Consider the following 18,427-nt stretch of genomic DNA (forward strand, 5'->3'; position numbering starts at 1 on the left):
ATGTCACAGCCAGTTAATTGTACTTCATTGGCGTCACAACAGACTGTCAGTCACTCAGGGCCGGCGCAAAGGAGGGGCATTCGACCCCCCCCCCCCCCCCCCCCCCCAACAAACGAGGTACTGTACCCCCCACTTTCCATCCTCTCCCCCCCTTGCTGAATGTGAGCGATTTCCAAAGTGAAATTTTTGAAAAGGGATTGCACGCGATCACAGATTTACTGCAGCGATATGTTTAATCAGAAGAGAGGGGCGGAGTTATTGACGTGTGTGTGTGTGTGTCTCATTTTTATGTTCTCCATCACCGGCACACACACACACACTCCCTCCAGCACCGGTGTATCTGATGGAATTGGCTTTTCTCCGGTGGATCTTTAGGCTCCTGACGGTCCTGATCATCTCTCACTGTGTGTGTGTGATATTGTATTACACACCTGACACACACTCATCCAGGTGAGCGCATGAACTCTTCAGCTTCTTCTCTGGTCATCTGTCATGTCACTGCGATGGGTTTTCCTTCTGAAATTCAAAATGTTATTTAATAAGTGCTCAGCTTTGAAGGAATACCAAAGATACATAATTTAAGTGAATGCCGTATATTTACATTTTCCATGACTCTAATATGATGATGATAATCATTCTTCTTGTCGTTTAAGAGACGCACGGAGTGTCAGTTAAGATATTCATGATACTCAAGATACTCAATGTTTTTCTGAAGTATTTTAAAACAGTATTTTAAAACGCCTGATATGATGATACACAACTCTCTAATTACGCATTTCATTTTTCAAATGTATTTACTAAGTTTAAACAAGTGTCTTAAAGCGCTCAGAATCATGTCAGGACCGATTTAATGTAAACGAGAGTTTTTCCCCCGTTTTTGTGGATGTATCCAGTCATCTTTGGCTATTTTATGAAGTGGCTTTCTAACAGCAGCCTCATAAATGTAACAGCCACAACAGCGCTTTCTGTAAATTATAGGCCTAATTATCGCAAAACATTTTGTAAAGAAAATTTACTAAATAAAATACAAATCCAGGGTTAGCTCTGTAAAGAAAAACATAAAGCACAAATACATTTGACCTGAATTCAGGTGCTCTAGAAGAGGAACAACTTAGTTCCTCATATTATGAAAATGATCCACTAAACACAAAGAAAATCGTGCTTCATGTACAGCACACGTTTTGCATTTCCGACTACAACTGTAAATATGTTTATTCTTCTTACAGTCAATGTGACTTCCAGGATGTTTTTGATAGGGTGGCCGAAAGGGGCCAGTATAAAATGTTAGGGTGGCACAATACAAAAAAGTGTTGCATGCATAAATCTAATGGCAGACCATTGTTGGTGTTACCATTCATTCTGGGAGCATATAAAGTTATAGGCTTCAAAACTGCAGTAGACTATTACTATTTTCTGTTTAGAGCAAAATAGAAAAAAAGTCGCTCTGCAGTTCAACTGCAAGTACCCTCATGTTTATTTGAAGTGCAAATTCATTTCAAATGAGAGTAAAAGTAAACAAAAACCATAGATGTTTAACCCCCCCCCGCTGTACATCACATTCCTCTTGTTAGTCTTTTTTTTATGACGATGATTTTGATCTTGATTGCATTCTAGTCTTTCTGTAAGCAAATATTGACTTTTTCCCTGCGTTTCCTGCAGTGATGCTTTTGTCATGTTAAATATAGCTCTGTTGTAATTTGCATATGGATATGGAAATGTTCCAATATCAATATTCATTCAAACAGTCCTGTCTAATTTCCTTGAGCAGATGATACCGGGTTCACACCTGTCATGTTTGGTTCGAATGATTCAAACTCTAGTTCGTTTCCCCTCTTGGAGCGGATGTTTTGGGCAGGGGGCAATAAAGCATAGCACTAGGGTGCGGAGCAAACAACCGACCAGCTGAAGAGGGGGTCTTCCAAACCAAACGAACTCGTTTAAGGTGTGAATATGATCCGACCCAATTGAAGAAATCATGCTCAGAAACAGACAGCTTGCACGTGCTGTTTTTTGCGTTTCAATCATTTGTTTTTAAACCACAATGCTTAAAAATGCATGCAAATGATGAGTTTCCCTTCCATTGCGCGCGCAGCAGTGACGTCAGCGAGATAATTAGGCTAAAGCTTGCCGCAAAAGTTACGATGTTGGGGGAAAAGGTACGGAGATATTTGAATCATTTATGAATAAACTAGTGTTTTCTGAGTCAGTGTCCCAAAGATGAAAAGGATGATCCTGACTGGCCATCTCCTCTTGGAGCGTCTTGATAGAAATGCTCTTTAAGGATTCTTTGGGTAATTAGAATTCGGGCTACATGTCTCCCAGGTAAACCTTCTGGTATTTTTCAAAAACAAAAATGTCTCTGAATCAGTTTTGAATAATAACACAATTTATATTAAGCTATCACCAAAAACAATGCTTTTATGTATATTAAGGAACACTTTGTCTTGATAATAATAAGTTGAAGACTGCGCCTCCTGATTCATGCATTCAGCTTGAATTCAGTTTAATTTTCATATTTGTGTGTTTACTCTATTACATTACATAAACAATTGCATGAAATATCTAATTTTTGGAATATTCGTAATTTCATTAATAAAAAAAAAATACATTTTGTGTCTCTCCCTGGTCAACTCTGTTACCTCAGTTATAAAAAGGCATACAAATCTTTAAAGCATTCATAGAAAAAACATGTGGCTTGCACCAAGTGATGTCACTTCCTCTGGTAGGAGTCTTTGGAAGGCATTGATGTTTGTCTTTATTCTGTACTCTCATTCATTTGTACAAAATATGTAGGATACACCAATAGTAGATTAATTATTTGTCAAATCTGTTACTGTGATTTTGCAGTGAATCTCTCATTCACTTTTTAAAAACAATAATATGATGGCAATCCATAAAATTCAGTTTTAGACGTGCCATGTGGTATCTGGTTTGAGGTTAGCATCTTGAGCTAAAGGATAAAATGGTGGAAAACTCAAAAACATTCTCAACTCTGTTATTGTTAGTTTTTTAGAAAGTTTAATGACAACAGTTGACAATGAGTCAAATATTCCTAATCACATTTAAGCATTTTGCATTATTATTATGTTTTTTTTGGATTCTGGGTCATTTTACTGTAAATTATGCATTTGTTTTATATCATTACAGGCTAAAGAAATAGAATTACAGGTGAATTAACCTCTCAGCAGCAGAAAGCCAAGGGACATGCTATAAGGAAGGCAGGAAACAGACAGAGATAGACGCACTAAAGGACAAAAGCACCACTACTCAAAATAAATGATTTGCTCTAATGTTTAAGAATACTAATGCAAACATATGGCTTCAAAGTAAATCTAAAATTCTTGCAAACTGCTATTCCTTGAATCAAGAGCTCTTTGTCTATAAAAGCTTGCGTAGTGCACATTTAAACACTAAATAAAGACATATGGGCAGAAATGGCCAGTAACTGATTTGCATGCCTTTTATTTTCCAGATCTGTAAAGCATGAGACACATGCAGTTAATTTACAATTACATGAAAGATCTATAATTCACATGTATTTGATCAAATCATATAGTTGTTACATTTAAAATGGTTTCTGTTTCAGAATCTGGCAGAAAATGTTGCTGTTTTTGGTCTTTTAACTACAGGTGGTCAACTCCGTTACATCAATGTCAACTCTGTTTAAAGTTTTGCTTTAAAAATGATAATTATATGTGTTTTATTGTTAACAAATTGCTTAGAAGCTAATTAGCCTAATAGTACTACTGCTACATGAAAATTTAAAGAATTTCATTCATTTTTAAAGCTATTTAGAGAAAATACACACCATGTTGGCAACTTTTCAGTTAAACAGGTTGATATTTTTACTCTAAAACAAAAAGTGTATATATTTCGTAGGTTTAATGTTAAATGAATGGATTAAGAGACAGATGTTCTTTAGGCAGGACAGGGTTTTAAATTGTTACATTTGTTAACTGTATATGTTTGACTCGATTTGTCTACAACAGAGTTGACAGATTTTTCTGTTAGTATTGAATACTCAGAATAAATATTTAAAATCTTACAAGTTTAAGATCAGCAAATATAGAAAATATTACATTTAAAGTGTGTTATATGAAAATAAAAATCCTATTTTTTTGTTTTCTTTCTCAGCTTGAAATGTACCCAGAATTCTAGAACGAGCCACATAATGAAAGAGTTTTTGCTTTGGATTTGTATTATTTCGTTTTGTAGTCATTTAAAGCGTTCTATAGATATATTCATCATGTCTGTAAGGAAAATATTCGCTGAGTTTCTGTGCATTTTCATGAAGCGCTCCTGTTTTTTGTTGATATTGCGAGTGCACACAAATAAAAACAGACCCTTTACAGTATTCTTACCTTTATGAGCAACAATTACGGCGTATTTAATTGGTTTCCACTGATGTCCTAATGCACATCTATTCAGGTTAAATGTAACTAACATTGTGGTATGCTTTATATCTATAGATTTTATCTTCGGCAAGTCGTAATAACATCGTATAACATTGTCTCATATGATGCTCATGAGTTTCTTCATCTAGTAGGCCTATCTGATAACACCAAATCAGTAAAAGAATAAAAACTGCACTACGAAAGATCTCCATGATTAGCCCGTGTTGCACTTGCTGTTTTCCCTGCTTGAGAATTTCTGTCCGATGAATGGATGACCTTAGCACACGTGTGGTTTTGTTTACAATTACTGGTTCACTTGCAAAAAGGGCAGTGTGAAAACTAACCGTACCAAAATAAATAAATAAATAAAAACGGCAGGCTATTTACACTAAGTGCATATAGCTATAGATTCTATTTACACCATGTTTACACCAAGATTTTCTGCTATTTATTCTACTTATTGCAGATAGTGGCAATTATCAGCACCTCGGTATAATTATAAAACAGTACCCAATAATAACATATTGAGTGTAAATTATAGTTGTAATTCAAATTAGGCTATTAAATGGATGCCACCTTATTGGAACAATAAAGCCCCTACACCTACCCGATAGCTTTTCAACTTTTTGATTATTTCCTTCATTTTTATTGTAAATAAATGCCTTTCCGATGCGATATGAGATTTGAAAAGGGAGAAAAAAAAGTTCGGCATAAGGCGGTTTCGAACTCGGGTCGATCTCAAGGGCATGCCACCATCTACGCCACTGAAACTGATGCTAAATGAGTGTCTTTTTGCAATGCTGACTATCCCAATCACACGTTGGTGGGCGGAGTTAGTGTAAGCTTTTGCCAACAAGGCGGGCTATTTGCATTTTGTGTAAATAGACAGTTAAACACTAAAAAAAGAAAATCAACATAGGATTTGGTCCGGACCACCTGATTTACTCGGAGGTACTGTGGTAAAGAGGTGTGTGTGTGAGATAACTGTCATCTAAGAAGAAGAATCTGAATTCTCTGTTTTCTCTCTCTCTCTCTCTCTTTCAGAGAGGCGATGACGGACGCGCTTCAGCGGCTGCGCTGCGCTAAACTCAGACGCAAGTTCTCCGTCATCACGTCCGTCAAAAGGTGCGCAAGAGTCAGAGCCCGGTCTCATGAAAATGCGAATCAATCACACGATTTTATTTTGGTATTTTGCACTTGTTTGACATGCAGATACGCAGTTTTGTTGGCGTGCATATGATACGCCTATTAACTGGCATAGACCTAGCCTACATTCGCACCCTAATCCTGCCCATTGCGTATCATATGCACGCCAAAGTCAATTTCTGCGTATAAATAGTACGCCAAATAGAAATAGAAAATCGTGCCATTGAAACGCACTTTAATGAGATCGGGTTAGAGCCAGAGTCAACCAGCGCTCCCTATTTGCGCTTTTCCATGCTGTAAAAGGGAAGGATGCTGTAAAACTCCATAAATACCATAAATTATCATAAAAGTTCATGACAGTATACACTTATACATTTATAAGTGCAATATATATGAGTCGCTCGATTGCTCGACGCTCAGCAGATGACGCTCCAGGAATAAGGCGTTAAAGGGTGCCATTTGCTATCAAAACTCTTAAAAATCTAGTAATACACGAAAGCTGTATTGGTCCATCTCAACTTTATTTATTTTATTTTACACAATTTTTAAGTGGAAGATGGATTCATTTTTCTGTCCTGTTACCAAAACTCTAACGTCTTTTAAAAAGCATGTTTAAAAATATGTCAAAAAATTCCTTAATTTCCCCATCAGGCAGGTGTTTATTTTTAAAGAAATGGTTGGTTTCAGGGTCAAAAAGATTATTAAAATATCAATGCATGAGCAACCATAGGTTTTCTCTGGGCAAAAGCATTGTCTCAGTGTAGATAGAAGGCCAAAACTTTGAGAAAAAGATGCATTTTCAAATTTATCTAGATTAATATGGATGTAGCCCTTATTTTTTATAAATCTGATGGCACTACTCACTCCTGTTACTTTTACTCAGTTACTATATATTAGTATAGCATATATGAGTAACAGTATTGAGATTAGCAAATACATATAATCTAGCCACATGGAGTATTCGATAGTGAAGGCGTTGTATCGAAAACCAGTTGCAACCGTTTATGATTACTGGATGGATACAGAGTTCATTCATATATTATTATTATTCATACATTTTATCTTTATTTTAATCTTTATTATCTAGTAGCTACTCTATATTCTAATTCTATTATTTTAAAAAACTTACCCCTTTTAGGCACTCTATTCATTTACTAACTGCTTGTTTTCTTAAAAAAACTAACACTATTATTTTTGTATTCTATTTATTTTCTATTTATTTTTATACAATTAACAAAAAGCAAAAAAGGGCCTCTAACAGTAGCATGCTCTATTCTTTTTTTGTATTCTATCTGTTTTCTATGGTGCCAGAGAGAGCTCAACGCGCTGCAACTTCAGAAAACACATGCAAATATAAGCAGCACCAGCAAATAAAGAAAACATCTTCATCAGATTGACAGCAGGTGCTGCACATGTTAACAACACAAACAAATAAAGAATTTAATTTGCAGCGCGTTTCTTTGTTTGGTTGTGCTGTGAGTATTTGCAGTACGTTTTTGTATTTGTGTTGTGAGCATTTGTAGCATGTGTTGTCACATTGAAGAAGTTGTTTCTTAATTTGCAGGTGGTTTTTTTACAGCTAAAATAACAAAGCGGATGACCACGCCTTCATAAAATGCATAAACTATACGTTTCTTTCTTTCTTTCTTTCTTTCTTTCTTTCTTTCTTTCTTTCTTTCTTTCTTTCTTTCCCCTGCTGAAAAAAACAACAGACCCCTGCCCAAAACACAATAGAAAATGTAATGGATTTAATGGTTCTGATGGGAATTGTATTGGTTTTAATGGAAACTATAACGATGTCTACTGGTATGTGATGGATTCTATTTGGAAAAAAGCCCAAAACACACTACAAAAAGGAATTTTGTAATGGTTTTACTGGAAAAAAATAATGGTTTATAATGGTATTTTAATGGAACCCACTGGAATATCTGTGATGGTTTCTATTGGGCTTCTGTTGTTGTTTTTTTTAGCAGGGTTATCTATTTCAATTTTCTCCAAATGTTCAATGAAGCTTCTCTTTGTAAATGATCGAGTGTTTTGATTTGTTCCTCATTGTCAGAAGATATTTTATTGTACCTGACGCACAAGTCTCAGCAAACATTTGCCCAACAGGTTTAGATCTGTTTAGTAGCCTATCATTAACTGTGTATATCACGAGTTCCGGTTTTCAATCCGACTTCAAGCCTTTTCAAGACTTCAATCTTGATGTTTCATTTTGGTTAATTATTTATTGTCATATGAAGTACTGTTATGATATCAGAGAGTATGAATTGTCCTTGTATGGAAAAGAGCTGCCTGACAAGTCCTCAGAACTCACTTTTATTAACCACGATTTAACTACAGATAAAACCACAAATTAACCATGATTTTACTACACTAACCATCGTTTAACCATGGCATATGTAGCAAAACTGTGGTTATACAAATGGTAATCCACCAAAAATCATGGTCACTACCCTTTTATTATAATAAAACCATGATTAATTTTCTCATGTACATTTACTCATGAACATTACAAACCCATCTGAGGGAGAATAAATGATGACAATGTTCTTTTAAACATTTCTATTCCAATACAGACTAGACATGAAGAGTTTCCCCAAGGAACTCAGCGATTTCTTAAAGTGTCCGTACAAACCGAACACGACCGAGCAGGAGATAAACAGGTGTGTGTGTCCTCATCTCCAGTTAACATGTTTGTGTCTCATTAATGAATGCTTGTGCCAGCTTTTGTTAGTTCAATGGATTTTAACAAGAGGGAAACCGATTCCCAGCTGAAACAGTGTTCCCAAGAAAACATGTTTAGTTCGCAGTATTTCAATTGGAGAAAAGAAGGAAAACACCTGGAATATTTCTGAGTAATTGTCTTTTGTCATTGCTCACATCCGTCATTGTGGTTCTGCGTGTCTCAAAGTTCAGCAGCAGTAATCTTATAATGTTTAACGTCATTCTTATAGCTAGGGTTCATTGAGAGCTGAATGCTTGTGGAATGAGTCCTCAAACTTTTCATAAGAAACTGTGTGTGTGTTTATGACAGAATGAGGCTGCAGTTTTGCTGTAACGCCACAGGATCGTTATTCCTCACCAAACGAAACACAGCCATCGATCAGACCATCCCGTATGAGACGAGCACAATTAAAACATACAAAATGAATGCAGTCGTTCACAGCATGCTGCCTGAGGTGTGTGTGTGTTCAAATTTATGTTTTATTTTTTTGAATACTTCCATTAAGCAAGGATGTGTTAAATAGATAAAAGTGACAGTCAAGAGTACATATGTACTTACCAGGGTTTATGTGTGTGTGTGTGTGTGTGTGTGTGTGTGTGCAGGATGTCCCCTGGAGCGGTCGTCGTCTGGGTCGGTGTGCTGTGGTCGGCAGTGGTGGGATTCTGAAGAACAGCAGCTGTGGACGTGAGATTGACAGCGCAGACTTCGTCATACGGTAAACACATCCCATCATGCCTTGCTCCTCACTGACCACAATTATGTGCTCTAACAGAGTGATTTCAGTGGACCAGAAAATCCCATAGACGCACATTGAAAGAGGAACCCGAGGCTCATCCACAGAGACATTGAACTCTATCTATTACAACAGAATTCAGCTGATGAGCTTTCAGTTGTTTCTCACACAGTATCTCTGAAACACTGAAACACCTGCGGTCTGAATAGTTTAAACCATTTATGGTTTTAGTGTGTTATAGTTACACTCTTAAACCTTCTCTTATCTGCTGAGGAGCTGTACTATCTTCACTCGGCTGAGCTACCACTGATGAATACAGTATAAGACAAACAAGTCTTAATGAGCAGATTCTCTCATGAATGTTTAACTAGTTTGCCTAATAAAACAGATGCTGAAGATACAGCGCTGAAAAAGATGCCGACAGATCAATGTGTAACAGACGTAGGCAAGTAAGTGCTGGTGCGTGTAAACCTCACTCCCCTGATCTCAAAAAGAGGCGCTCTGGCGACTGACGCTAGGGGCCGTGGCCTTTAGACTCCTTGTTAGGGCCAGCCGTGGATAGTTGTAATACACTGACAGCCAATCAGACTAAAGCATTTCAACAGCTGGCCAAAGAGTGGAAATGATGTCACAGCCAATCAGATTTTTTCATGCATTTATTTTTTATTTACTATTAATGGTCTAAACCATTATTTCACACAGCTTTGTGCTTTTTATAAAACTAAATTATAAAAAACTAAATTTGTGTCTTGCCTTTTTGGATTACAAAGCAAAGTATTATGAATAAATTATTAATATTAACATAAACAGTAAAATAATAGTAGTATAACATTCCATGGTTATTAAAAACATGAATGGTATATTAAATGGCTTTTGAAATGTAAATTAGAGGCATTTAAATTTAACTCTAACTTAGTAATAAATAAGTATTGATTGAGTGATGGAATAATATAAGATGCACTTCGGACCTCAGAGGATGCCAACGCTCAGACAGCATATAGAATTACAAAATTTTGCCATAAGTTAAATATATTAAGGTTCTGCAATATATAAATATGTGGAAACTTAATTTTCTGTAGAGCTGCTTTGCAATGATTTGTATCATAAAAAGCGCTGCACAAATAAACTTGAGTTGAATTGAATCGAACTTATGTTAAATGAGCATTTAAGTAGTGTTTCTGAAACCATAGAAACGGTAAAATATAAGTGCTATGAAGTAGAACACAGCACTCATGAAGCAATTTGTACATTTCAGTTGTTAATTAAATGCTTTAAGCACTTTTTAGTAATTAGTACATTTTGATATTTACTAACAAGATTAGAAAATATTGATCCAAAATAATGTAGAAAGAAAATTAATTTCCAACAATATAAACATATTACAATCTCACACTGAAAAATAAACAAATCAAACTATACAGTATATACATGAGTTAAATATTTCTAAGGGCCAAAATATTAAGAAATATTTTTTTTCTGCCAGCCATCTCTGTTTTTCCATCTGGTAAAATGCAGACTCTTTAATCTCTCTCCCGGTCATCTCTTTCTGAAGCCCTGAGGTTGGGTAAATGGAGGGGAATAAACATATTTTATTTGCTACACCATAGGAAAGCCTGTGTGTATGTGAGGACTGTTTGGACCCTGCTTCAGTTCCATTTTCCAAAATCTGCACAACCGTCCAACGTGTCCAGTCTCAGGCCTTTTGCATTTTTGCTGCCCTTTCTCCTCCACCCGTCTCTTTGTGTCCTCAAGTTCACTACAAAGAACTACATTTCCATAACGTCTTGGAATGGCATTCCAGGGTTTGTTAGTCCTTCATCACTGTAAGCATTACCTTTGTGGAACAGTAGAAGTACCTGACAGGGCCTTGCTGATTAAGAAAAAAGTGGATAGAGAAACCATCTTTGGCTGTCCACAAGCAAGACAAGTCTTTGTTTGTTTCTTCTTCTCCTGCTCAAGCTGCTGCTGCCACTCCATAATACAATTGTCTCAATGGTCTCGTGAGTTAGGAGTGTGATCAGAGCAGGTGCTGGTGGGTTTACATCCGCAGGCTTCACTGTTACCACTGGTTGTGTTACTACCCGCTTTAAAGACCTTTCTCTGGAGTTGTTTAATGAAGATCTGGTGTTCAGTAGGTGCTTGACATACTGTGAAATGTGCAGTTTTGTGGTTAAATGGAGCATGCTGTTTGGATCAGTAGAGGAATTGTGGACCATTGCTGCATACTCCTGAGGATGTCCTTCTTCCCACGGTGTTTATTAAGCAAGTTGTTAGTGGGCTTCACGCTTGTGGTCCAGTACAAACACCCTGCCAGCAGTCTTCACAGGTCCAGTACGGGCTGCAGGTGAGGCCAGTGTAGGCAGAGGTGGCATATGTATGTAGTTCCTATACAGAGGAGGAAAATATGAATGAATTTCTGCATTCTGAAAATTCTGATATAGGCTGCACATGGGAACCATGACATGGAAACAGCGAGGGCACAGCCAGTGTACCAGTGGTGTCTGCAACAAGCTGAATATTTAGTTTAATGTGTAAGAAAACAGAGTTTCTGCAGGTTTCATGAAGGTAAAGTTAAGACCTTTTTAAGACCAAGTAAATCAAATTTGAGTAACAAATGAGGAAAAACACATATGTTCTGCAGAAAGTAAATGTCTGGAGAGAAGCACAATGAGTTTTATTAACTACAGTTTGAAAATACAGCTTAACAGATATTCATAATTTATCAATTAATTTGAGCCCCAGACACTATAATATGGAAATATCTTTTATTGTAGCATCAGATCATGCTGCAAAAGAAAGTGATGTTCTTCATCAGTATTTTTGTCTTGTTTTCCCGTGCAAATGCCTAAAGATTCTTAAATAAAGATACATTTACTGGAAATACAAAATTACATGAAATACAAAGTCTTGCTTGAAGTGATTTTGTGATTAAAACAAGAATTAATATCTGCCATTTGGCAGAAAAGTGACCTTAATTTAAAGGGAAGTCTTGATAACTCATTGACAGATAGTTGTTATTGTTTTAAGATTAAACTCATTTAATTTTATTACATTTTTCAAGACTTCATGTACATTTGCATCTGAAATAAACATATCTTGATAGAAAGATGTTTGATATTTGTTTTGGAAAACAACAGAATACAGAGGAAGAGATTCATTCACTTTTTGCTTTGCATCCAACATTTAATGACAATTTTATGAATTTAAGACCTTCTGCTCTGATTTAAAACTGTCTTAAGCCATTAATTTGTATAAGGGTAAATGAAGAGATTTTAAAACTTACAAACCTGCAGAAACCCTATGTGCATGATGTAGTAGATGTGAGATATGTACCTGTATCTGAGGATGATCTGCATGGGTACAGGAGAAGACGACAGCAGGGGCACAAGCAGTGCTCTCTACAAGAACATCACAATAGAAATACTATACAAACAACCAGGACGCTACTATAGGAAAACTCTAGCAATCCTGCTGTTCTTGGCAGGCTGAGTTTTTAATTTTATTTAAAATTTCATGGCTGTACTGCAAATATAATGCTATTAATGCTATTAATAATATATTAGTAAATGTGAAAATGAACTGAAATGAATAAATGCTTTAGCAGTATTGTTAAGTTTTAGTAGTTAAATGACAGCTTTTTGTGAAACGCTATTATGGTTTTATATAGTAAACTGATTATTGAAACTGGGATGTTTGTATAAACATCAGCATCAACTTCTCTTTCTAATGAACACATGGAAAGGTCATGACCTGCTAAATGTAACAACCCAACATATACAAATTTTAAGTTGCATTAAGCCATTTATGTTTAATTTCATGCAGATTTAACTTTTACAAGATGGAAGTGGCACCTGTTTTGTACAATAGTCAAATCAAAGTTTTTTTAAAATCTATTTCAGGTTTAATTTGGCTTACATTAATGACAGTGATGTTGGGCTGAAGACGGATCTGATAACCATCAACCCCAGTCAGATCCAGAGAGAGTCAGTGTCCACACACACACACACGCACACACACACACGCACACACACACGCGCACACACACATTTTGTCATATTTGCAACACACTTATACATGCATACAGATCTTTTTTCCCAACAGTGCAGTAGTTTTTATTAGAATCTGTTTCTGTAGATACAAAAATATGGCGCAGAATCCGGATCCGTTGCTGGAGCGGGTCAGTGTGTACGGAAACGCATCCCTCGCTATGCCCGCCTTTGCCTACACCTTCTGCACTGGTCAGTCAATCAAAACTCTCAAAGTCCTCCACCCAATCAGACCTCAGCAGCCGGTGGTGTTCTTCAGCCCCACTTATCTACGAACACTGGACCGTTTCTGGAAGGGGCGTGGCCTGAAGTCAATTCGCCTCTCATCTGGGTTTATGTTAATTAACACGGCGCTGGAACTGTGTGAGCACGTGCATGTTTATGGATTCTGGCCGTTTGGAACGGACCTACAGAACAATCCGGTTCCGTATCATTATTACGACAAGTCGAGTCCGCACCGTTACATGCATAAAATGCCGGAGGAGTTTGTGCGGCTTCTGCAGCTTCACAGCCAGGGGGCGCTAACACTGCACCTGCAGCCCTGCGCCTCAGACACAAACTTCTAAAGTGTGCTGCTTGTGTCCGAAACCATAGTGGACATTGAGTGCACTCCAGTAATGCACAGCAATATATGACCCAGGACCACAAAACCAGTCATAAGTGTCAATTCTTCAAAACTGAGATTTATACACCATCTGAAAGCTGAATAAATAATATTTCCATTGATGTATGGTTTGTTATGATAGGACAATATTTGTCTGAGATACAACTATTTGAAAATCTGGAATCTGAGGGAGCAAAAAAATCTAAATATTGAGAAAATCTCCTTTAAAGTTGTTCAAATGAAGTTCTTAGCAATGCATATTACTAACCACAAATAAGTTTTGATATATTTACGGTAGGAAATTAACAAAATATCTTTATGGAACATGATCTTAATATCCTAATGATTTTTGTCATAAAAGAGAAATGTATAATTTTGATCCATACAATGTATTGTTGTCTATTGCTACAGATATACCTGTGTTACTGATGACTGCTTCTGTGCTGCAGGGACACAGATGTGAACAACCGGCTAGAAAATACCACGAGAGGGTCACGCTTCATATCAGCAGAAAATGGTGTTCACTGCTATTTACTCACTCAGGGACACGCTTAACTTGAAAACCGCTTAACGTGGTTTAATGCATTAAAACTGTGTTTTTAAGGACCAAATTCAGTAAACACACTATTAATAATAATGTACAGACAAGCACATATGAGCCATAACACAAACGCAACACATTTAATGACGCGTTAGGAAAACACTTGACGTGGCTTAATGCTTTAAGACAGTGAACAAACTCAGTAAACATTATTAATAAAGCATACTATGTACAGACAAACTTGAGTTTGGTCTTTTAAAAACACTTTTATTGCATTAAGACACGTTTGAGGATTTCCCCTCACTGGTTTCATTCACTCATTCAAATGCAGTATATTAGTGGCCTATATTTAATGATTTAGCATTACAGTTTGCACAGACCTTAATAAATTGATTAAAATCTATTGATTGGCAATTCAGACGTTATGGAGAGTAATGAAAACGATCTGTGAGGGACAGACTTCACAGTGCCACAATCTTCACAACTCACACTTTTCCTGAAATCTTTTCAGAAGGACGTTTCGTCAGCTGAATAATCGGTATGTTGTTAAACAACAGTACAATACAATTCATTGAATGCACTGTATTTCTGTCCCTCACAGACTTGTTTTTGTTTTGCAAAATGAGGCTATCCTGATTACTGACTACGGTCTAGAGCAGGGTTCCTCAGATCTTTCCCTGGAGGTCCAATCTGCTGCAGAGTTTAGCTCCAACCCTGATCAAGTGATTCTCTGATGATCCTGAAGACTCTGATTAGCAGCTCAGGTGTGTTTGATTAGGGTTAGAGCTAAACTCTGCAGGAATGGCTAGATTTGAGGATCCCTGGCCTATAGTCTAAACATTCGATTATTTATATGCAAATTAATTGGGCTTCAGGCACTCGCGCTTCATCGCCGTTAGCGAGATCCACTCAGTCCAACCCAATCTCACCACAATTTGTAGCGATAGGCTATATTTTACAAGGTGGCTAATTTGTACGCATGTATGAATTTGTATGTTTTGTGAAATTTTACATTCATAGGAATTGGTACGAATGACCACCCCAAAATGTGTAGTTAAATGACACAAATTACACTGTTTTGACCTTAAATTGAACGATTACAAAGGGGCTTATCTGAATCTGTCCACACACACAGGTTTAATTGATTTCTTTCCCAGATCGCAGTGACGGCTCTATAATATGAGACACAAGTATTTCAGGAGTTTAGGGCACATGTTTATTCCATAACTGTTTTATTTCCTATTTGGGTTTATGAATATGCTTTATTTATTTATTTTTGCTAGATGCCAGTTTCCTGTCATAGCTATATGCACAGATTTGACAGTATCATAGCTATTAAATTGTATCTAGTCTGATTTTGTGGTGGCTGTGCTTTAAAATGAAATGATTATGATCTTAATTCAAGTGATGAAGGATTCTGAAAGTCTGGCAGCAGAAATCAGTGCTACTACTGTAAGGATAAATTTAACTTTTTATACTGTAAAAAAATCATTCAGCCTTCATCAATTGATAAAAATCCTGTAAAAATAAATAAATACGGAAAATGCCTTCATATTAATACAGTGCATTGTGGCCTAGTTTACGAATTCTAGGTTGTGTTGATTTATGTGAGACAGCTGAATGTAGTTAGATTGTTACTTTTGAAGTTATAATATCTGGATTATATCAGGGAAATTTAAAATTTACATTAAAAACAGTACACAGAATCTCGTGGATTACAATCTACAACTAGACGGATGTACTGTTACGTCCTCTAAAGTCAAAAATCTGGGTGTTATATTAGACAGCAACTTGTCCTTTGAAAATCATATTTCCCATGTTACAAAAACAGCATTCTTCCATCTTAGAAACATTGCCAAGCTTCGAAGCATGCTACCTGTTTCTGATGCAGAAAAGCTAGTTGATGCATTCATGACCTCTAGACTGGACTATTGTAATGCACTGCTAGCTGGTTGTCCTGCATCTTCAATAAACAAGCTACAGATAGTCCAAAATGCAGCGGCTAGAGTTCTTACCAGGTCAAGAAAATATGATCATATTACCCCAATTTTACAGTCTCTGCACTGGCTACCTATTCAGTTCCATATCATTTACAAAATATTATTACTTGCCTATAAGGCCCTAAATGGTTTAGCTCCTGCGTACCTAACTTGTCTTCTACCACGCTACAATCCAACCCGCTCTCTAAGGACGCAAAACTCTGGACTTTTGGTAGTACCTAGGATAGCAAAGTCCACTAAAGGAGGTAGAGCTTTTTCACATTTGGCTCCCAAACTCTGGAATAGCCTTCCTGATAACGTTCGGGGTTCAGACACACTCTCTCTGTTTAAATCTACATTAAAGACACATCTCTTTAGCCAAGCATTCACATAATGCATCTTATAATCTTGTACTGCAGTTATATCTGATCAAATGTACATTATTATTATTCTTTAGCTTGGGTTGAACAAATCATTTCTGCTTAGATGGAACAGCAGCTACGCTAATTATGTCTCTATTTGTTTCTCTGTTGATTAACATCCCGTGGTAACTAGGAATGACAGAAGCTTCAGTCTGGATCCAACCCTTAAATGATCTGAGATGACCGAACACCTGAGAAAAGATGATGCCAACCCCTCAGAGGACCTCGGAGGATGCCAACGCTCAGACAACATACACAATTACCTAATTGTGCCATAAATCAAACATATTAACGTTCTGCAATACATAAATATATTGTGGAAACTTAAATTCCTGTAGAGCTGCTTTGCAACAATTTATATTGTAAAAAGCGCTTTACAAATAAACTTGATTTGAATAAAAATTCTGATTTGATAACTGAAATAAATTACATAAAAAAAAAACATTAAAAGTATTTTGAACTGCTGTGTGTGTGTGTGTGGGGGGGGGGGGGGGGTATATGTATACCGTATATATACATGTATAAATTTATCTAAATAAAAATAGACTATATTCAGTATATGATCCAAAGCGAATAGTAACTAACTACTTCAGTAGTTTTTTTTTTATCCCATACTTTTTTACTCTTACTCAAGTAACTATTCAGATTATTACTTTTACTTGACTACAGTTTTTGGGTACTCTACCCGCCTTGCCAGAACGTTCTATGTTAGCTAAGGTACAGAACCACCGTCTTATATAAAATAAAACCACACAAGATTGTGTTTTAGGGGGAAGTCGTGGCCTAATGGTTAGAGAGTCGGACTCGTAATCGAAAGGTTGCGGGTTCGAGTCCGGCAGGGATTGTAGGTGGGGGGGAGTGAATGTCCAGCGCTCTCTCCACCCTCAATACCACGACTGAGGTGCCCTTGAGCAAGGCACCGAACCCCCAATTGCTCCCCGGGCGCCGCAGCATGGCTGCCCACTGCTCCAGGTGTGTGTTCACTGTGTGTGTGTGTGTGTGTGGATTTGTTCACTACTCACTGCTGTGTGTGTGCACTTGGATGGGTTAAACGCAGAGCACCAATTTCGAGTATGGGTCACCATACTTGACAATACGTCACGACTTTAAAACTTTTTTTTTTTTTTTTACCTTTAACCCCTCAATCCAAGAGGTCCTCATATTTTTACACTTGTAGTTGCAAACCTGCGCTGCTTCCTGTGTGTTTTAGAGTTAAATACAAGATTTTAATCTTTGTATATAAATCATTAAACAGCCAGGCACCATTGTACCTCACAAACCTTTTGACACCTTATAACCCCCCTAGAGCCTTGCGCTTTTTTTTAGTTATTTTTAACCTAGTCAAAATAACCCAACTGCAGTTTGATTGAGATAATTGGAATGCACAATGAAGAAACTGAAGAATTGTTAAAAACATGGTTATCCGTTTTTTGCAAATTAACTCTTCATATGCAGATGTTGCACTGTAAATAGCTAATTATAAAGATATACATCACTCTGACAGAGTTAGCTTAAAAGTCTTTTTGATTGTATCCGTCATGTTTATTTAAATTTCATAGGGGATATAAAATGAATGGCGATCCATAGAGAGAGATCTGTAACGGAATGCATGGTACTTCAGTCGTTAGATCTATCTCCAGGGATTTAACTTGCATATGAATAACACACAAAAAAATTAAATTGTCATCTTTGTTACCTTGTCCCCGATGGTGTGTGTATTTATTTGTAGGACACGGGATTGAGTGTAAAAGCCCGGTATAACGGGTCTATTGGCTAACGGAACCCCGACTGACATGTTTGTTTTTATTCTTTTTATTTTTATACGATATAAAAA

At 36.8% G+C, this 18,427-nt stretch overlaps 2 protein-coding genes across 3 annotated transcripts in view; both read left to right on the forward strand.

Annotated features, from left to right (window-relative positions):
* LOC306859227 (coiled-coil domain-containing protein 171-like) overlaps positions 1-18,427 on the forward strand; it is a 472,225-nt gene that overhangs the window by 302,206 nt on the left and 151,592 nt on the right. The window lies entirely within an intron of this gene.
* Positions 280-14,029, forward strand: st8sia7.2 (ST8 alpha-N-acetyl-neuraminide alpha-2,8-sialyltransferase 7.2). 2 transcript variants are annotated; one of them, XM_079400217.1, is made up of 7 exons: positions 310-450; positions 5,439-5,519; positions 8,120-8,206; positions 8,578-8,722; positions 8,871-8,983; positions 12,901-12,984; positions 13,136-14,029. In XM_079400217.1, the coding sequence occupies exons 1-7, from the start codon at positions 344-346 to the stop codon at positions 13,611-13,613; spliced, it is 1,095 nt and encodes a 364-aa protein (XP_079256343.1). In that variant the 5' UTR covers positions 310-343; the 3' UTR covers positions 13,614-14,029. The 2 variants fall into 2 exon arrangements, with proteins under 2 accessions (XP_079256344.1, XP_079256343.1); XM_079400218.1 differs by lacking the exon at positions 5,439-5,519 and having other exon boundaries at positions 280-450.

Source organism: Barbus barbus (assembly GCF_936440315.1).
Source record: "Barbus barbus genome assembly, chromosome: 40".
Lineage (NCBI taxonomy): Eukaryota > Metazoa > Chordata > Actinopteri > Cypriniformes > Cyprinidae > Barbus > Barbus barbus.